This window comes from Amblyomma americanum, chromosome 2 (genome assembly GCF_052857255.1).
Source record: "Amblyomma americanum isolate KBUSLIRL-KWMA chromosome 2, ASM5285725v1, whole genome shotgun sequence".
In the NCBI taxonomy this organism is placed as follows: domain Eukaryota; kingdom Metazoa; phylum Arthropoda; class Arachnida; order Ixodida; family Ixodidae; genus Amblyomma; species Amblyomma americanum.
Window position 1 is genome coordinate 197,805,085 of NC_135498.1, and position 21,587 is coordinate 197,826,671.

General features: G+C 44.8%; 3 protein-coding genes across 3 annotated transcripts; 1 reads left to right on the forward strand and 2 right to left on the reverse strand.

The window, feature by feature from the left end:
- Positions 1-6,226: 6,226 nt before the first annotated feature.
- Positions 6,227-13,757, reverse strand: LOC144119283 (uncharacterized). Its single transcript, XM_077651948.1, has 4 exons — positions 13,579-13,757; positions 12,515-13,002; positions 10,982-11,274; positions 6,227-6,328 (listed from the first exon to the last, which is right to left on the reverse strand). The coding sequence occupies exons 1-4, from the start codon at positions 13,755-13,757 to the stop codon at positions 6,227-6,229; spliced, it is 1,062 nt and encodes a 353-aa protein (XP_077508074.1).
- Positions 13,758-16,446: 2,689 nt separating this feature from the next.
- LOC144119400 (uncharacterized) lies at positions 16,447-19,831 on the forward strand. The gene is made up of 2 exons (XM_077652026.1): positions 16,447-16,582; positions 18,577-19,831. Exons 1-2 carry the CDS (start codon positions 16,523-16,525, stop codon positions 18,940-18,942), a joined length of 426 nt encoding a protein of 141 aa, XP_077508152.1. The 5' UTR covers positions 16,447-16,522; the 3' UTR covers positions 18,943-19,831.
- A 377-nt stretch (positions 19,832-20,208) lies between these two features.
- On the reverse strand, positions 20,209-21,326 carry LOC144119289 (uncharacterized). Its single transcript, XM_077651951.1, has 3 exons — positions 20,889-21,326; positions 20,303-20,724; positions 20,209-20,228 (listed from the first exon to the last, which is right to left on the reverse strand). The coding sequence occupies exons 1-3, from the start codon at positions 21,212-21,214 to the stop codon at positions 20,209-20,211; spliced, it is 768 nt and encodes a 255-aa protein (XP_077508077.1). The 5' UTR covers positions 21,215-21,326.
- Positions 21,327-21,587: the final 261 nt, after the last annotated feature.

A 21,587-nucleotide genomic window follows, 5' to 3' on the forward strand; every position in this document is an offset into this window, starting at 1 on the left:
ACAGCGGTGAGCAGGTAAATCAAGGCACAGAATGTCAAGTGTTTGGGAATAATGCTCTGATTAAATGTACTGCCAGGCTCTGGGTTCAAAAATTCAGCTTGGGAGGTATGCTTCTTCATTGCGCATCCCACTCACTGGACACATGTTGGATGACGCAATACTAAATGTGCCCATAGAAAAAGACAACTTCTCATGTCATTTTGCCATACATTTTCGCATTTCTGGGTAAACTGCAAGATTTTGCCCCCACTGCATTGGAAAGGCATTCAGGTTGAGAAAGTGAGTATTCCACACACCGTCACATGCCAACAAGCAATGAGTACAGCAGCCTCTGTCGTTTCTCTTCCGTCACTGCAATGGTTTCATATTCGGTTTTATTAGCCACGGTCTGTGTTTCTGCATGCACCCCAGGCACATTTTCAGCACACGAGTAAGTTATTTCCATATCAGTGCTCATTTTTGTAGCGAGATGTCAAGAACAGTAAAAACTTTTCTGGTTACCTTGTGCAATGGTGGTGCATCTGCCACCAGTTCAGTTATTTTGGTCAAGCTTAAGCAGTGGTGGATTTTCGAAACAATGGTACAGCATCTACAAGCGAGTGACAGGGTACAAGAACAAAGATAAAACTCGGAGCCAGATAGCTCTGCTGTTACTAGTTAGACAGCTGGAACTGCAACAAAAGTATGAGACCTTCACACTTCTGTGCCGCAACAAAAAATCTAAGACGTCCTGAATCGCTTCGATCAGCATTTCACAAGGGACTGCAGTACAACATATGCATCGAAGTATTGCACCACATGAAGTAATGACAAGCCAAGCTTTTGACAGATTCGTGCAAGCTGTTAACGTACAAGAGGGTCAAATCATCACTATGCACAACAAGATGATTACGAACCGTGTAGGCATGGAATCGGTGACACCGCACTCTGCGAATGTTTTTTTGCATGAAAAGACACTTGTCCTATGGAAAGCAATCAGCCACTGCATGGGAGCACAACTATGTTGTACGTCAAAGAAATGCAAGCACCCAGGTCGGAGGATCTCGCACCACATTGTAACCAACCAAAAGCTTCTGACCTCATGCTAGGCGAAAACTCCGAATGTGTGCTTGCTTGCTGCCAACCGTTTCAAAGTGTCCTCATCGACAGAGGCCCACATCAGTGCCAGCTTTCAAAGACCAATGCCACACATGTGGTACACCCAGCTATTACACTGTGTAACAACGAAGATTTGTCAACGCGGTAGTGGCAGTGCTATCGCTGAGCGTGCGCTACTGGCTGGCTCTAGAACAACCGCCGACGGCCAGAAGAACACCGTTCAGTGCCTGGTTCTTTCAGGGCCATTAAACCTCTTTTCAACTGCATCATGTTGCTAGCCCTGAACATTTGCATATGGTGTGAACATTGTTCAAAGGTGCACCCCCTTCGTTAGATGCATTCAGTTTGTACTCTTCATCACTTGTTATGGCAGCAAACCAAAATGAATGCACGTGATGCCACTTTAGAACTGGACAGATAATCAGACGTCAGCCTCCTTTCTTCTGATGAGATTCAAAAGCAGTCCTACCTGCCAGTGCTAATTAGCCTTAATGACAGTGCAATCACTTGAACTGATGCAGTAGCACGATTGCAGGGAGAGTTCTTTCTAGTGAATTTCACCGGGTGCATCAAGACTAATTCTTTGTTGTTAGTCTGCCAAGTGCAGTAACTTTTGGGTAATGTGACTCCCAGAGACTGAAGTTCATCCCACACCTCGACAAACTTCACTGCAGGTCAGCTGATATGAAAGCCAGAAATGAAGAGTTGGCAAGCATAATTCAGCATTACAGCGATGTACTTGTTGAAGGGACAGGTCTTCTGCATGAAGAGTACACAGTAGCACTGGACAAAAGTTCGGAATATTCATTTTGGCGCCATATGGATTCTCATCAGACATAAATGGTGAGTTAAATCAAGAAATGCAAACCCAGGGAAAGAAACAAGTGTTCACACAAGTTGCTGAACCAGCCCATTGGCAATTCTGAATAAAAAAAAAGATGGTTGTGTTCAGATCTACCTTGACCCATGAATTCTGAATGAGGCAAACATCCATAAACATCCATACATCTGAATGCTGACATTTCATACCTTGCTGTCAAATTTAAATGGTGGATCAGCGTTACTCAGATAAGCTGAAGTTAGCAGGGACCGGCTACACTGGCTCAGAGACTTCGGCATTTGGCTGCTGGCTTAAATGGCTGTATTTCAATGAAGGCAAAATACAAAAGCACCTGTGTGCTGTGCAATGTGCGAGAACAAAAGAACCCCAGTTGCTCCATATTAACCCGGAGCTCTGCACTATGGCTTCCCTTATTCTCCGTGTGACACTTTGGGACATTAAACCCCACAATCTGCAATTTGAAGCCAGCAATGGCGAAGATCGGTTACCTTGGCCATGTGGTGTCTGCTCATGGAGTCAAAGCAGATACAACAAAGGTCAAGCCTTTCATGCAAAACATTTAGCCAACTGGCCAACAAGACCTACAGTGCTTTCTGGGCATGGCTAACTTCTTGACAAAGCTTACACCACAAGGAGACCTCTAGTTTGGGCTAGTTGGTTCATGATTCACAAAGAAAACGGCGCGAAATACGGGGACAAAAGAGAAACAAATATGACGGGACCATCGCCAACTTACAACTGAGTTTTATTTCGCGTAAAACCTGCCTTTTTATAAGCCAACACGCCGTAACAACCGTGCACTCACGCATTCGCAAAGTCACGAAGCCAACTCACGCCGTACAACAGATCACTGAAAGGGATCTAATACATGAAGCAGGATAAGTAACCAAGTAACATTTTATCATGGCCATCTGGAAGAAAAACCCAAGGGACGTGAAGAAAAATATAACAAACAGCTCTGCACAAGTATAAACATCAAACGATCATGACCACGCAAACCCTTAACAACCGAAAACTATACAACTACATGAGGAGTGACACCAGATGACCAACAGGACACGTGGAAAAGAATTAAAATTTAAGACCAAAGCTGCGTCAAAGGTAAAAAAGACGGCGAAAGGCGTGATGAGTGCGAAAACCTTTAACATTTAGAGCCGGTCAACCGGCAACCTTATGAATGATATCCGATGGCCAACAAGAACATGGAAAAAAGTGAAGAAAGTCAAAAACAGGTTCAGACCAAAGTCTGCGTCAAAGGCACAAAAAGCAGACAGGAATTTGCGCAAACAACGGCACTTCGTCAGAAAGAATAGCACCCAATGCTGTAGGGAGTGCACGACAAAACAAACCTACAAAATTCCTTCTAGCAAAGTGAACTCCTCGTTGCTAAGCGTAATGGATGGCTTGCTGACGCATCTGCTCCCTTCTTTCCTGATATAAAAGGCTTCCATCACCTCTCTCAACTCTGTCCTTTCCACTCCTCAAGAAGATAGTTTTCTCGAACTCAGGACGGCAATTCCTGCAAGCTTTGCAGGGATCCACTGGGAAGCTTCCTTCATTATTTCGCAGGTTTCGACAGTGCTCGCTGGCACGCTCATTGAAGCATCGACCTGTTTGGCCAATGTATATGAGCCCGCAGCATAAGGGAGTCTGGTAAACAACCAGAGTTCTGCACTGTGTGAACTTGTTTTGTTGTTTCACAGTACAAGCCGGATGTTTTTCTCGGTTATTCATGGCGCAAAGCCTAGAAAGTTTTCATGGGGCTGAGAATGTGACCTGAACGTTATGTCTGCCTGCTACTTTAAGGTTGTGCAAAACCTTGTGGATGTAGGGTATTACAGCCACACGACGAAATCGGATCTCTGCTTTCAGGACCTTGCCTCAACTTCTGCAGAATGGCTTCACACACGGAAGAAACCACACAAGAAGGGTACCCTGCTTCTTTTAACTGCTGAACTTGAGCGCTGAAACTTGACGAGGTCATATGGGGGCATGATTTGTTCAAAGCCGCTTGTAAGGAGTTCGAAACAATCGCCGTTTCACAAGCTTCGAATGAGCACTGTTAAAAAGGGAGCAAACCTTTCTTTGAATGTGGACTATACATCCAACACAAGTCATCTTAAGAAACCGTATCCTAAGATCGAAGAACTGGAGTTCACCATTTGTCGGGACCTCTTTTGTCACGGTTGTTACGGCGTGTTGGCTTACAAAAGGGCAAGTTTTACGCAAAATAAAATTCAGTTGTAAGTTGGCGCTGGTCCTGTCGTGTTTGTTCCTCTTTTGTACCCATATTTCGTGCTGTTTTCTTTGTCATTTACACCACAGCTAGCCCAACAAACCCAAATCAAGTGGCTGTTGCACAAGAGCACCCTTTTGTTCAATGTCCAGTTCCATGCGATTTTGCATGAGGAACCGCATCCTTGACACTCAGATGCAAGCTGTGAAGGCGTTTTGTTTTCCTGCTGCCAGCTGTTTTCAAAGGCCGACCGGCATGAACTCTAGCTGCGCCTCGTGGGACACCTGGACGGCGCCTTGCTAGTCCAGTTGGTTGCACCTTGATGATGTGGCCGCGCGTCAGTGAACTTGCTTTTGCTGCTGTTGAAGCAAGATGCATCGCAACTACTTGAGGCTCTGTGCGCGCTCTCATCAACAGTGCCAGGTCTCTTTGGAGCAGGGTGAGATAAAATGGGTTATCTGCAGCCAAACTGTATTGCCGCCACAGCTCTTCTGTGATGTTCTTGAGTACCTCAGCAGCATCCTGTGAAAAACCCAAAATAGCTCAGAGATCTGTGAAGTGAGGCACTAAAGTACCAACTGTAATGACTTTTGCAATGTACCTCTAGCACCCCACTCACTTTTCTGTACTTTTTGTCCTTTCATCTTATTGTTTACAGCTGCCCTTGGTTATAATGGCCATGTGTTTAGGTTATTCCGATATGGGCACTATAATTTACAAAGCAAATTGCACTGTGGAAGTTTGCAAGGTGCCAACATGATGGATTGTGGAAAAGTAGAACATCAATGCACTGCATCAAGTGAGAGCGTGGGAAGGTTGATAAGCTGGAGCATATCTTGCAATAAACCTGCATCGTCATATACTTGGCACTACGAACGATGCTCATGTCATGAAAGTTATATTACATACATCAAGTACATAAATGTTTAATGCGCAAACACAGAGAAGTAAGCTGTTTGTCGATCATTTTTACAAATAAACAGTTTTTTGGACTCGCTGAATTATTCAACATGCCTGTAAGGCACGGTACCACAGAAAACTTCTAATAAGAAGCAAGAAATACTGAAACAGCTATGCACTCTGGTTACGAAGAAAGTTTCACATTACATTTGTACTCTGTGACCAATGCTGCCTTTGAAAGCTCTGTTCATTGCTGAAATCGGTGTAGTAGCATAGTGAGAGGGTTGGTTACTACGAGTCCAGTTACAGTTTTGAGCAGGACAGAGAGAGGTTTCAGCTCCTCTTAAATGAGAACCTTGCAAACTGCTTTAGGGAACTGCCACGCAGCCAGACTTGAAACTCATATATTGTAATGCACAAAAAAAAGAATGTGCCCCAGACCTCATGGCATTGATGATTGGAACTTGGCCCTGCAACAGCAAGCTGCTCCTCAACTTCCATTGTGTCTTGGGGCAAGCTTGTAGCATCTTGCACCAAAGGCTGTGGCTGTGGCTGGACAGGTTCATTGCCTGGCTCGCCTGAGCCGCTCCCTGGCTGGTCCCATGCAGACTCACGGAAGTCACGGAAAAAGGCAGGATTTTGACACTGTCACCTAGGGCAAGCCATGCGAGCTGGTGGCGGTCTTGAGTGCTAAGTACAGGAGCATTCGGGAATCCTCCCCCATAGGTGATGTGAACGAGTGCCTGGTGCTTGCAGAACGCCCCCTGCTGGCCAGCTCGGCAGGTGCAAGTGCCGACATCCTGCCACACTTCATAGAGTTTGCCATCCTCTTTGCAGCTGGGAACATCAAACAGATTGCTGCCAAGGGTGCGGATGCTTGCAGCAGCATTTTCAGGCATCCTTTCGAGGAGTTTGTCGTATAGGAGCTTGTGGCTTGGTACACGGTTGTAAGCGTGCTTCAGCAGCCTCTTCTGCAGGTGACCTTCCCATAAGCTTGTGATAAGGTCCACAAGGGCGACAACATTAAATGCTTTATGCCTGCCCAGAACCACATCCTTAAGGACCCATATGGATGCTTCAGCGAAATTATTGGTGTTGTGGCCCCTTGTGAGCATTCCAGAGCGGTACAGAAGCACCCATTCTGCCTTGCGCTACAGGAAGCCAAGAACACATGCTACGTAGCCCTTATGAGACTTGGCCTTCATTTCCGCTATGGCAGTATTCAGGTCATTATCAGTTGATGCATACATAATCTGCAAAGGAGATTATAAAACACATGTCGAATGCAAACCAATATTTGCCTCCTGTAATGGCACTATTTGTGCATAAAAATTTATATTGAGTGATCTGTCTCTGTGTCATCTGCGACTTATGCTTCTGATGTAGCAAGGTAACTAACATTTCTGACGCTACTCAATATCGGGCTGCTAAACACGTAGCAATGACAATTTTCCATGAACTATCACCTTGTCCCAAATATTTCACCAAAGTGGTGTTTCCATTCTCATATTCTGAGTTTGTTTGCCCCCTTTTATGCTATAGGAGATGTGACTTAACTATCTGATATGTTAATGATCGTACGTTGAATTTTTTACGTCTAAGATTGTGTGGGTGTTTTTGGCGCTTTACATCCAAACCTCACTGTTACCTTCAAACTGTACACGACTGAGAACAGCAGGTATTTTCAATCCATATTACACACACTTGTTGCCATTATAGCTATTGATTCATTATTTATTTGTGGCCACAAGTTTGCCTAATCAACAGTTTTCCGCCAAAGCTTTCTTTCACCTTTCTCCTTGCCACCACCGCATGACAATTTTATATTAACAATAGCCTGCATGGCCCCATTCTAGAATGTAAATACTTTAATACCTATGCTACTAATAACCTTTTCTGGAAAACTTATGTTAACTACATAACATAGCACCATATGCTCGCTATTAACAACACAATTGCTCACATCAACATCACTCAAAACAATGACAGCTGTAGTATATACTGCGTCCAACCCTGTTTAGAATCCTCTTTCTAAAAGCTACGCAAGCAGATTTTCACTAACTAAAGCTGGAGTGAACACACAGAATCAATTACTTTAATGTGTGTAATTAGCAGCATAGCAGAAACATTACAAATATGCAACAAACTCTAAACATGGTATGTCACTATGTACGTTTTTCTCACGTTTTTCTTAATATCAATCTTTTCAGAAGATTTCTCACTCTATTAAAACCACCTAAAGGTACCACTGATCGCTCATGGCACTTGCATTCATGTAACGTTCATCATCCTCACAAACTTGATGTACCTCTTCAATTAATAACACGTATACAGTTATTTCTGTCAGAGACATTCCGTACTTGGACCTGCTTGCCAGGCACATTAGCCACTATCTCCAAACACACTAGCTATTATTCATTTCAGTATGCACTGAATTTATGATGGGTGTTGTGTTCAATGTGTTGCGTCCGATTTTATTGCTCTGGTGGTTCGAAGAGCATGTAGTTATTGATTTCATTTAATTCTACTTGCAGCACGCTTTGTATTATACTCGGTGTTTTTGACTTGCCTCTTCTCTTGCCAACCCAGTGGTTTTGGCTGTCAAACGTAAGCTTGCAGGCTTGATCATAGCCGCAGTGCCTTCCGCATAGGGATGACCGACACCCCAACCTGTGACCACTGCGGCCATGAAGAATCAATTGGCCATATATTGTGCTCCTGCCCGCAGTACAGTCCACAGAGGGCATGCCTTAGCCACGAACTTGAACAACTGGACGACCAACCGCTATCCGAAAAAAGAATTCTACAACATCGAAAGGACCTACCGTCGCAGAAGGCCGTGCAAGCGCTTTTGCGCTTCTTACAATCTACCGGCCTGTGTGGAAGACTAACTGGAACGCCTAGTGTGCGTGTGTCTCCATGTGTGCACGTTCCTTTTTTTTTCCTCTCTGTCACCTTTCTAACCCCTATCCCCCATCCCCAGTGTAGGGTAGCAAACTGGAGACTCACATCTGGTTAACCTCCCTGCGTTTCCTTCTCTCCCTCTCTCTCAATGGAAGTGAAATACAAAAATCCCCATGTACTATATGATGTCAGTGCATATCAAAACTCCCAGGCGGTATGAAATAACGTGGAGGCCTCCACTGCTGTGCCCCTTGTAGTCCATGTGTCACTTCAGGACATCCAGTACCACGATTTACATTTTTGTTCTCATCTCTGCGTCTTTGTGACATTTGACCAATTTTATGCTTTCTTTTCCCTCCTCTCCGCAATGCTTCTTGTAAGCTGTGACGGTGAACTAAATAGGCATGCAAGCTTGCATTTGTAATGAGTGCAGATAATCATTATTTTATGACTACATAACAGAACACAATGCTTGAATGCTTGACAAGTCAGCCTTAATTATAGGCCGGACCTCCCAGCCCAAACATTTGGCAGGACGATGAAAAAGTCGCAGAATGTTTGCTACCTTCTTGTTACATATTTTAGTTTATGTGGTACTGTGCTCAAATAATCCATTTGTTACCGCACTGCCATTGTTTACGAGCTCTGCCTATCCCAAATGTAGTAGGGATTTGATCGATTACCCTTGTAAAGTAGAAATTTAAAACTTGTTTATGCAACTATGACATGGAAGCCATCATATCTTCAGTGCAACTGTTTCATTACTTGGATATAGTATACCAGTTTCCTCTATTATAAAACTGCATTGGGGCAGCTAGGTTTGTTTGTTGGTATGGTAGCTGCTGACAGTTGTAACCCTCCTCAATGAAGTATGAACAGAGAGCTGTGGTAACAACTGAAAATACTTTATAATAATTTCACATCATAGTGATATGTGCAAGAAGGGCTCGTGGCTAAGAAAATGGGGTTCTTTGGTACCGTTCCTTTGGTGCATGAAAAAAAAAATCCACAATATTCGCTACATCTACAGCATGTTTCACGGCAGTCACAATCATTCAGGCGCATATGATTGCGAGAGCATGCTCATTTAATTTAATGAAATCATGATTTTCCTCTAGGGGCACAAAGAAATGAGACAACGGCCCAGTGCCCTAGAAAATCTGCTTCGTTCTTATGCTTTTAAACCCTGCCCCCATGCCATGAAATGATGCTATACTACTTCTGCTGCAGATCTGTCACTGATTTCAGCACAATAGCATGCTTAATTTCATCTTTGATATCATGAACCACAATGCTAATGCCAGAAATTTATGAACTTGCCTTCCCTTCAGAGTTTATAGCCATCAATTCTACAATTCCACCATCTCTCTATGCCTTAGCAAACCAAAAAGGTATGAGTCGAATTCTTTAACTTCACTCTGTGATTGACATCATGTTTATATTACGTTGCAATCCACTTGCACAGACCACAGAAATGTTTCTTTTCTGGGTTTTTAAAAAAAACCTGTGTAGAAGGGAAAGAAAAACTTGCCATGTGTAGTGTTCCAGAAGCCTAACACCCTACAGTGTTGCAGATAAAATGTGCAACTATTTCATACTGTTTCAGAGGGATCCTTGGCACGAACATGTGCTCTTTGAAGCTCCCATGATGCAGTCATGTGTTGCTTTGAAGGCACCCACCGAAGTACCTTCACTGGGTTCTCTGAGCCATTCATGCACATTCCTTTAATACTTGTTACTGGACATTATATGTCTGACATAGTTCATGTTATTTTATTGTAAGAATTCAAACAGCCGGCATTTTGCATCACTCATCACTAACCAATTATTTTCTAGAAGAAATTGACAAAACTAAAAGTAATGCATGCTTCATTTGCGTTCACCTTCTGAAATGTAGTCATCAAATCTCGCTTGTCATCCCTGCTGGTGTCCCGTGATGCATGTAGCCAGCACCACTCGGCTTGAGCCACATGAAAGTGGCAAAGGAGCTGCTTGCCTTGAGGCCATGTTGCTTGCAAAGAAGCTTTCTCAGCTGCCGAATTATCCATCATAAATGCTTGCGGTGCCTGCAGAATATAAGAAGCAATATTTTGCACCTTTGTTGCTGTAAGTAAACAACTTCATTATTCATTCTAAATGGTATGAAATCTCTACATTGCTTTTCATTTGAGGCTTTTGTGTTGCAAAGTTTGAGGTGCAAAGGACACAGAGACTTTCTGTAAAAATTGAATTTGACTGCCCAGATGCCCCTTCTCATTATTTTATTAAACTATATGCCTAAAATATTAGCACAGCGGTAAACTGGAAAAGTAAGATTTCTTATGCATTTTTTATTGATGAAGCTTTTAAAAAGGTGGCATGAAAATCTGGTGCTAATATTTCATTATGCCAGCAGAAAGAGCAAGAAGTTTAGTGGTCATAGCTTATGCTTAAGACACCATTGCTTTTGTCCTTGACTGGGGAGCAAACAGCCATTCATCTTATGCGCGGCAAAAACACTGACAAGTAGTTGGGCTTTGAATGGTGTAATGAATTGGCCTTTTTGAAACTGAGCAACAATGACAACTAAGAGACACTAATGTTTGTATGTGCTTTTATCCTCTCCTATCGAGCCATAAATCAAGCGGCCAAATATCGCAGTAGAAATAATAATGAATAAATATCAATATTTTTATTCTTGAACCTTAACATAGCACTCTATTGATATGGACATGACCTTGATGCTTTAACTTTTGTTGTGCCATCTGAAGTAACATTATTTTATGATTTATTCTATTAATTATGCACATGGGCAAATGACAGCTTTAACATGTGGCCAATGGGAACAAAAGCATGCAAATGTCATTCTGCCCCCCCCCCCACCCTTTTACCAAAGATGCCCCTAAGTGAATACAACAGAAGGCGTAAACAAAATGCATGTGATGGGCCACTCTTGTTTATATCCACTGCTGTAATTATAATTTGTTAGCTCATGAATGTCCTGAGTATTATTCTTTACTTACATGAGTGCCACCAAAGCAGGTTGGGTAGCTCAGCTTCAGCAGACCAAATGCAGCTTTGTAGCTCTCGCTGCTCTGAGAACTATGTAGTAGTACAGCAAGAGGCATTGCGCCAACTGCAGTTTCTGTAAGTACCACCGTGAGACTGCTTTGTGACTCATCACATGAGGCTGTAGAGTCTACAAATATTATCTCCTTAGCAGCACTCAGTCCTTGCGTCCTTTTCATGACCTGCGTCACCACAAGAACTGCCCAGCAGGTACCATCCTCTGACCTTGTGGTTCTCACATCGGCCCCTGCAAAAGGCAATATAGGACTCCTACTTATAGCGGCATTAAGCAGAGAAGCAAAGGTAAATAAGGGGCTTGTTAAGATATACATTTAAAAGTTGCCAGCAGTCAAAGCAAATCGGAAATTTCAAAAGATAAGTTTCATGTTCTTATTCATCAGATTAGGAGCAGCAGAATCATTTGTTAGATGTTAGATAATTCAACGCAACGTAGGAGAAAAAGCAGCTACATGCCTCCAATGGAATCTGAATCAAAGACCTCCACGTGTTGCAGATGGTGCTTGACCAACCGAGCTATGGCACTATTACTATCAAGTGTACCTCTGCTAGCGTGCACTTCGCATGTTGAACCTTTTTATGCCTGTTTATGGCATCAAGGGTGCCAAACTAGATACCTTCTTTATGCTTTTTAGCAAGCAAGGGAAGGGAAATGATTGGTTCATTAATATGTACACAAGAAACGATCAATAAAGTCCAGGAAAGCATAGGGGAATACTGTTCTAGTTATTCTTTTAATGTTGTAAACTGTATCGAGAAATTAGTGGCAGCGTAATTATTTTTTGGATGTACGATAACTGCGTAACGTAACATGACAGAACGCACAAGGAAAGACAAGCACATGCTGCCGATGGGGTCCAAGTAGGTTGCATCTGCATGCCCATGTCTGTAATGCTATGCTTCGGGCTTAGGGTGAGGCAAATGTATCACTGGGCAGAGTAATGTTGGCATGTATGGATATTAAATCTCGATATTACAGATAATGAAAAGTAGACACTGTAGCATACTCACTGTTTCACAATGCAGGAAGTATTCATCATGGATGGGATTTTTGTTGTAAACCACACAGCTTTAGCAATGCAGACCAGAGAAGGTTGCTGTAAGCTGATTTAGACATGCATATGGCTTTTCATCCTGCTCTATTTTCACCGAAAAGGGGGCCACTGTGGCTTGAATGAATATACTCTAAAGCCTCAGGTGGTCCCTCTAAGGGGAAAGAAAAACTACTGCTAGCCGAGAGGTTACCTCTGTTGGCAGCATGATGTGCTACAACATTTGGTGATAATTCTGGTGAAGCAAAAGGTAAATATTTATGAAATACCTAGACCACAAAAATAAAAATAATCTCACAGATATGTGCAAATGCAAACAGTTAAACACCCAAAAAACCTTTGCAGTTCAGTCTTTTCAAAAAGTCGCAGGAATTTCAAGGAAAAGAAACTACACTGCTCAGATATATTGCAGCTTACCCTTGTCAAGATAGCATGGCGCTTTCTCTGAAAGTTTGCTGACAGGGTCCACTGCGCTGCCGTAATGATGATCCCGCCACAGCCGGAACCAGTAATAAACAGTGCCTGCGCTTGGATTCACGGCACCACTGGCAAGCTTCTCGGCAGCGTCATCTTCAGCTTCTAGCTTCTGCTGGTGCATAGCTATGGCCTGTGCTGGTGTGAGGCCATCATGAAAATAGCTATGGAACACAGCTCGAGTAGTGTCAGCTGTGGTGCGCAGGAGACGTAAGGCATCGGCACAGTCGAGCGCATGATTATGGTCATCCGTGACCTTCACAATGGCACGCAACGGCGTAGCCCTCTTCAGGAATGGGTCCCGCTTCCTTGTGTCCCTAGTAATGTTTTTTATTTTGATGTCCACAAAGGCTGGGCAGTTGGTGGCCGTTTGGCCAGTAATCTTATTCCTGTTCGAGTGCTGGCATTTCCACTTCTTGTGGAATGCGATCCTAGTAAAAAACAAATGCAAATGATTTTTCTTAGAATGACGCTCATATTTTCGCTTAAGAATATTTTACATTAGAGAGACACTAGTAACAATAATGTAAATATTGCGCAGTGCTCTGTAAGACATTGGTTCCGTGCGGTGAAGCCAGCATTACAAAACTGATAATTGGAATCTGTCACAATGCAAATGATTTCACTTCTCAGAATAACGCTCATCTTTTCGCTTTAGTCTATTTTACATTAGAAAAACACTGGTAACAATAATGTAATTATTGCGTAATTCTCTGCACTACATTACTGCCGTGCGGTGAAGCCAGCATAGCAAAAAGCTGAAAAATTGGAATGTCACAGTCCAGTTATATATTTTTTCCATGACAGGCTTCAGAACTTGCACACAGCACCCTGAAGCGCGTGAATAGCTGTGATACGAGAAGCAAAGTACGTTCGGCTTCAGCGCCGCGCGCCTATGTACTTTTTTCACAGGTGGCCTCACATTGCGTAACAATTATGAATAGACGACCGCTCTTTCGAGTAATACATCAAGTGCATGGGTGAATAAAATGCAAAATTTCCCATACCTTTTAGGCTTTGCAACTTCCCAGTCAACGATCCACGTGGTTCTCGTCGCTACACCGTAGCTGGTGAGCCACTCGTACGCGTCTCCGTCGGTGTTCAGAGCCACGCGAAAACAACTCATGTTCTCGACGCAATTGTCACTGTCCAACTCGCATTCGAACGGCAGCGATGATGCCGCCATAATTCACGGATGGAGCACGCTACTCGAATAAAAAAAGTCCAAAGCAGCCGCGGCGGACTCAAAACTTCTTTTATGGGCGGTAATGTGGAGAAAAGGAAAGGCGGGAGGGGGGGGGGGGGGGGGGGGAAGGGGATGCTGCCCACTGTATGTAACAGCCGACCGCGAGAATCGCGCAGCCAACCAGGCAGCGTCCTCTCCTCCTCGCTTCAGTGCTTTCTCTCTCGCGGCGCATTCGTGTCCAGGCGCCAAAAATACGCGGCCCGGGGAGGGGGGGGGGGGGGGGGGGAATCGAGGAATGTACGTCGAGGCGTGACGCCCGCTTAGGGTGAGAGCTGCGCATTCCACTGGGCTCGGACCGGCGAGCCCTGGGCTCCGCTTCACTAGTACATACGATGCATTTGCTTTGCTATTGGTCCAAATTGGGCGAGAGCTAGATTACTCAAGCTCCGCCCAATTATCGAAGAGGTTAAAACCCGCGGGAAACGACGACTTGGGACGAGCGCGCCGAGTCTCAAGCTCGGCCGTTTTTAACAGCCTTTCTTTATCAGCCTTTTCTTTAAACTGCCTTGTCATCACCACCTTGCATTTCAATCCCGTCTTTAATAAATAAGTTTTGCTTTGAGAAGTTGGAATTGCTGCCCCAACCGGCAACGTGTCGCCGGACGAAGACCTGAAGTGCTCTTCGTACTGCTAAAAGCCGTCCCCATCCGAAGGAGAGCAGGGAAGTTTAACTGCTCTTGTACAGCATGACTCCGCAATGCCTGTATGACTGCCGAGGTTTCCACTGAGTCTACTGTTTTCTCGTAATCAATGAAGGCTGCTTATAGGGGTTGGTTATATTCTGTGCACTTCTGTATCTCATGATCGACACTGTGAATATGATCTATTCCGGAATATCCCCTACGAAAGCCTGCCTGATAATTTGGTTGATTAAAGTAAAGGTTTTCCTGACTCTATTAGCGATTACCTTTGTAAATACTTTGGAGGCAACGGACAGTAAGCTGATCGGTCGGTCAATTTTCAAGTCCTTGGCGTCCCCTTTCTTATGAATTAAGGTAATGATTGCGTTCCGCCAAGCTTCTGGTACGATCGAGGTTATAATGCATTGCGTATACAGGGTGGCTAGTTTTTCTGGCACAATCTCTTCTCCGTCCTTTAAATGTTCTGCGGTTACGTGATCCTCACCAGCTGATTTTCCACGTTCCATTGCTTCTAATACCCCTGTCACACGGGCACTTTCGATCCTCATTGAGTCAATGCTCATCGAACTCAATGCAGATCGACGGTTGTCACACGGCCACTTTCAAGCGCAATCGAGCTCGATCCTGCTTGACTCAATGCCGATTCCTCAAGAGTGCTTGAGGTTCCAAGCACAATCGAGAACACTCTCGCTCTCATGAAGCTATAAAAATAAACACTAGTTAACAAAACAAAACCACAATTGTTGTTGTTTTAATTAATTAAATTGCAAGACAGAACATTTTCAGGTACTATGCGTGCTTATATGCAAACATGTTTGAAAATAATCTCCACACCAAGCTCCAAGCTTCGCCGTCAGTGTAAACAAAGATGGCGTCCTCCTGCTCGCCGGCGCGCAGACTGAGCGAGCGCGAGACAGCCGCTCTCATCGATTGCTGGCAGGACCACCTGAATGATTTGCGGCGACAGAAGAGGAACGCCGCAGTGTATGCGGAAATCGCGGAGGCGTTGCGGATCCTAGGGTTCCATCGCACATCAGCAGAGGTGCGCCACAAGATAAGAAACTTGACGCAGATGTACCGGTAAGTAAGCATTTTTAGACGGCCTCCAACTTCGCAGGCACTGGCTTTCTCACCTGCACCTGTTCTGCTTCGTTGCTTTGAATTCACGCTTCACGAGATGTCATTGCGCTATAGCTGCATTCGATTCAGTGCTGGTTCACGGCACCAATCCTGAAAAAGTGTTGCCAGCGCGGTGCTGAACCAGTTCTGTGGCGCAGGTTCGGCGCGTCAGCCGCGACAATTTTTAATCGAGCGCGTGCAGGCAGGTTTTGTCGGCTGCTCACCGTGGGGGTGTTGAGTTCTCGCGTGTATTTTTTGTTTGCGCTGGATTTCGTGCCTAACGAGATTTGAGTCGGCCATGGTATACGGTGACGACATCGCATAGTTTTTTTGTTATGGAGTAGTTTTACTCTTCGCACAGTGAATACGAGGAAACCGACTCCCTGCTGTCTTTTGCCGCAACTCACTCTTGGACCGACGGCAGTCGAATTCCGAAGTGTTATAAAAGCATGGTTGTAAGCTGTTTCAATTGCGAGTTCGCGATGGTCTTCAGACAATGAGAGAGACGTTCGAAGAACTTTCGGCGCGCTTCAAGGCACCTGCATATTTTCCGACCTCTAGGGGAGGGTGCCCGCAAATTACCGCCGAGAACCCGCCTTGCTCATTTAGCTATTTGTAAGCAGTGATAAAAAAAAGTCCTTTGGTAGCACCAGACGGCTCCCCGCTTCTTAGCGCTAGCGTGCAATTTTGATTCAGTACGTCTCCATTCATTTCAAGCCTGGCGTCTGAATGTAAAATCTGGTAGGCTTGTTTTTTTCTGTTTAATATGCACCTAATGACGGGCTTTTCTTTTCTCTTTTAAATGCACACTGCTCTGCCTTTATGTAAACTAGCGCAACTTTCCATCCTTTTAGGGACCTCAACAAAAATGGAACCACCACAGGATCGGGCGCCATCCAATGGCCCCATTACGCTCGGATCCATTCTTTCTTGGGGTCGTTACCAATGAACGACCCCTCACTCGTTCAAGAAACCCGCTGCTCTGGGGGAGCCACTGTAGAGGAGGTATGTAGATCAAATTTAAGATTGGCAGTGCACTTGCCAAAAATGTTGTGCTCGATCATTTCCTCACCTTTTCATTTACATCACCGAGAACTTTGAAAAATGGCCTTTATTGGAGTATCTATGATGTGGTCATGAAATATGTGGCACACTGCAATACTAAATAAACGTGTCAAGGTGACATCACATACAAAATGCAAACAGCTTGACATTTGTAGTCTGTCTTTCAGCACTGCTGCACGTTGCCTAGCACACAGCATGTGCTAGGTTGCATTTGAACCATAGTTATGTTTATTTCTAGTTCCATCATCTCAACGACATATTTGTTAGTGCTGTCATCCTGTCGTTTAGTGCTACAAACCATCACATAATTCAAAGCATCAACCACCTTATGTTTCAAGTGCGGTCATGATGTCTACAGAATCAGCCTTAGGTGGCACCTAAAGGCATTTGCTCAGGCAGTAAGCAAAGAAAACATGACCTTTGAAGAAACATTGCCAATGTTGACGAAGAAGAAGGAGCGCCGACCAAAGAAAACAAAAAACAAAAACAGACGTTTCGGCTCCCGTACGGGAGCCTTGTTCACATTGAAATGAAGCAAGCAGCTCAGTGGCATTACATATGCTTGAAAAGAGGGCGCAGGGAGCGTGCGTAGATTGGGTTAAGATTTCCATCGTTGCGGTTGAGGGTGTGACTAGTAGTTTGGATGATTAATGATTCCAAGTGCAGGCGAGGGTATAGCTTCTTTTCTGTTGAAAGCACGTGTGCCCGACCCCAGTCGATGTCATGGCCTGTAGATACTGCGTGCTCGGCGATAGCATTTGAATCCACTTTTTTGTTACGTACATCGTTACTATGTTCTTTTAGCCGCCTCTCGAAATTTCCGGTTTCGCCAATGTATGCATAGTCACAGTCGGAACAAGGAACCTTGTACACTATGCCTGGATATTTTTCTTTGGGAAGGGGGTCTTTGACATTTACCAACGCATGGCGCAGTTTTCTTGTCGGAAAGTGGGCGATATGAACACCAAAGGTGCGCATGATGCGTGCTAAAGCCTTGCTTAGTCCGGGAGCATAGGGCACGGCAGCACGTTTCAAGGGTGACAGAGGAGTATCGCTTGCTGGGCGACATAACTGTTTTTCCACAGACTGCACAAATGAGGTCGGGTAGTTGTTGCTTGAAAGTTCTTGTCGTACAGTTTGAAAATCAATGGTCTGGTCTTCAAGGGAGCTGCAGATGCGTTGCGGTCGTTTGATCAAGGACATAGCGACTGATTTCTTCTGTGTAGCAGGGTGAACCGAATTAAAGTTAAGGTATCTTCCGGTGTGGGCGGTTTTCTATAAACGCTGAAACTGAGCTTGTTGCTGTCCCGCCTTATCAATACATCCAGAAAGGGCAACGCACCATTCGCTTCTTCTTCGGTAGTGAAGTCTATTGCTCGTTCTATAGAATTCAAATGGTGCGAGAAGACGGCTAAGTCAGAATTCCGAATCAGGCAAAAGCAGTCGTCAACATATCTCAGGAAAATTCTAGGAGGTGATGCAAACGTTTCAAGGGCACGGCGCTCGACGGATTCCATACAGAGGTTAGCGACGGTCACTGATATAGAGGCACCCATTGGTGTGCCCTGAAGTTGACGGTAAAAGCGTCCTTGGAAGACGAAATAAGTATTATCCAGGCAGAACTGCAGGAGTCTACGGAGATCCAGAACTTCAATGGGGGTTCGTTTAGGTAGAGACTTGTCAGCTTCGAGAGCAGCAGAGCAGACTTGTACGGCCAGGTCGACAGGAACGCATGTGAAAAGCGACTTCAACTTCTATCCACTAGATGGCAAAAGAATATAAGTGGGCCAGAAACAAAATCCGTCTACTATCACTGCTTCAGTTCACAGCTAGTCACTGGAGACATCCTTGTTTCACACACGCTTGATCCCACACTTCTCGCTTGTCTATGGAGCAAAGACATTGAGAGGCAAACATCATAAATTGTCACGCAGATCATTCTTGGCATGGTGGTGGGCGCCGACACCGGGACCGCTGAGGATGGCAGCCCCGCACTGGAAAATTGGCAGGAGCCCGCATTGAACGCGGACGACAGCAGGGCCGGAGGTTTTGCAGCCGAGTCAGCGGCCATTGAAGATGGAGGAGCTGAGGGGCAGGCAGGCATCCGCGAGCAGCAAAATAATAGAAAAAGGCTGCGGACTGCTTCGTCTGACTTTAGGCAAGCTTTGCTCACGGAGCAGAGGATGCTGCGTGAGAGCCTTGAAGCGTGTCACAGCAGAGAGATGGAGATGAGGCAGCGGCACTTGACGCTGCAAGAGAAAATGGTGAATGCCATAACAAAGTTTTTTGAATCAAGTTAAGAATTTTTCTAATTTTTTCAGAGTTGTATGTTTCTATTTTTTCGGTTTTTGCTTTGCCTATCGGTTTTTTTTTTGCATTAGTTTTCAGACTCGTCGGATTTCTTAATGTTTTGCCCCTGCTTTCATATCAGCAAGTGCCTGCGCGATGTTGAGCAGCAATTTGTGATATTGATGGCAGTGTTAACCACATGCAATATGGAATCATCTGATGTGACTCCAGATTTTGTTTCTTTTCTTTTTTGTGCGCATTTTTTTCATTTGTTTCAGCACCTGCGCAATGTTGTGCGGTGATTTGTGGTACTGAAGGCTGTGTTAACTATGTGCAATATGACGTTATGTATCGACTCCTTTCAGATTTTATCTATTTCTTTTTGTTTTCCTTTCTTGCTGCTGTGCATTTGTTGCACTTATTTCAGTGCGTGCGTGATATTGCGCAGCAATTTGTGATATTGAAGGCAGTGTTAACCACATGCAATATGACATCATCCGATGTGAGCCAAGATTTTGTCTCTTTGTTTTCGTGCACATTTTTTGCTTTTTTTCCAGTTCCTGCGCAATGTGGCACAGTGATTTGTGGTTTGTGGCTGTGTTAACTATGTGCAATATGACATTTTCTAATGTGACTCCTTATGATTTTAACTATTGTTTAGCATTTTTTGCACTTTCTGCAGTACCTGAGTGATTTGCAATAATCATGGCTATGTTAACCACATGCAGTGCGATATCTGAGGTTACTCCTTTCAATTTTGTCTTTTATTGTTTTTCTTCCTTGCTGTTCTATGCTTTTTACACCTGTTCCAGTACCTGAGCATATTTCCAGTACCTGAGTATGTTTCGCAGCAGTTTGTGATATTTTTCGGGTGATATATACTGTAGCAACAAAGCATTGTGGGCGTGTTGGTAATTCATGGTCTAACTACAGGACCAGCGTACAAAGACGAATGACAAAATAAAGCCAGCCAGTGTCTTTTTTGTCTTGTCCTCGCATCTTTTGGATTTGGTTCCGTTGAATGTGATATGTACATTTTTTTGTAAACTGTTGGCTGTGAAGCCGATAAAAAGGTATAACTTTTCAAATTTTGATTGCGTCTCCTGTGTGTTCCATTATCTTTTCACACAGTTTCTTGAAGTGAATGGATTGCACCAACTAGCCAGCCAGCAAACACTGTTATTGTAAATGAATAGCACGGTTTACCTCAGTTCTGTGCTCGCTGCTTGTAGTACTCTAGTATTGCAGCTCGTACTGCAGCACCAGTTGCAGTTTGGTCATCTGTGACTCTCTGTGGCTGCTGATACAGGGCCTCGGAAACTTGTGCATCAGAGGTCCAGTCTTGCATAACTTGGTCCCCAAATGCTTCACAGATGTTTTTCAGCGTGCAGCAGGCGCGGATCACCAGTGGAGCTGTATCGATGCTGCACTCCATCCTCTTCATGCAGAACCTGAATCTTGCCTTCAGTCTGCCAAAGGCGTTCTCAACTACCCTTCTAGCCTTCGACAGGTGGTAGTTCAACCTTTTCATATCGGCATCCAAGTGGGCGCTGTGGCTGAAGGGTTTGATCAAGTGCGTTGTGAGGGGAAATGCTTGGTCGCAGAGTATTAATGGAGGCACAGCTGTTCCACTGAAGACTACAGCTGGGGCCTGAAATGTTGGCCCTTCAATAAACTCTGCCAGCTGGGAGCGTTGGTAGATGTAGGCATCGTGGCAGCGCCCTGGTGATCCAACGTTCACGTACCGAAAGCGGTACCGGTGGTCTACCAAGGCGAGCAGCACGATGCTGTGCCTGTGAAAAGAAAAACAGCATTAAAAGAATTCCTCACAAATCATGGACATGCACAATGACTTGTGAACTGAAGACTTTTGCATTAGCAAATTCGTACTGCTGCAATGCTGCCTTTATGGCTGCAACATGTAAGCTCTACATAAGCCAAATATGAGATAACTCACCAGCCTTTGTAGTTGTAGTAGTCTGGTGCGCTTTCCTTGGGCGGCGACACGGGGAAATGGCAACCGTCGAGTGCCCCTACCGCTTGTGGGAAATCGCAAACGGCGCCGAACTCTCTAATGTGGTCGCCCATTGCGTCTGGAGAGGGCATGTTTACCCACTTGTCCTCAAGTAGGCACACTACGGCGTCACAAAACTCGCGATATATGGTGTTCACGGTGGATCGCCCCAGGCCGAAAAGATTGGCCACAGACCTATCCTCTGCCGAGGAGCACAGCTTATACATCGCCACTGCAACGCGCTTCTCGACAGAGATGGCCAACCGCATATTCGTGTCGACGCGCTGCAGCAGGGGCCGGCAAGCTTCGACTATGTACCGAAACGTCGGAGGAGTCACACGGAAGCTCTGTTTGAAGAACCGTTCACCGAGGTGGGGGAGAGTGTCCTCGAACCAGCGTTCGTTTCGGTTGTACATCCACCTTTCCCGCTGGACTGTACCATCGCACGCAACCGTAGCTGCGATAAGCAACCCGTGCGCAAAAAGGAGCCGCCTTTCCACACTGTCCGTCTGACATTTAGCCGCCTCAATCTCGACTTCGAGGTCAGCGGCCTCCACCATCATAAGAGCAATCGCACGCTTCCTTTGTAGACTCATAATAATCTACACAGCTGTGACAGCAAAGCTTTTGGTTTTGGCGCCA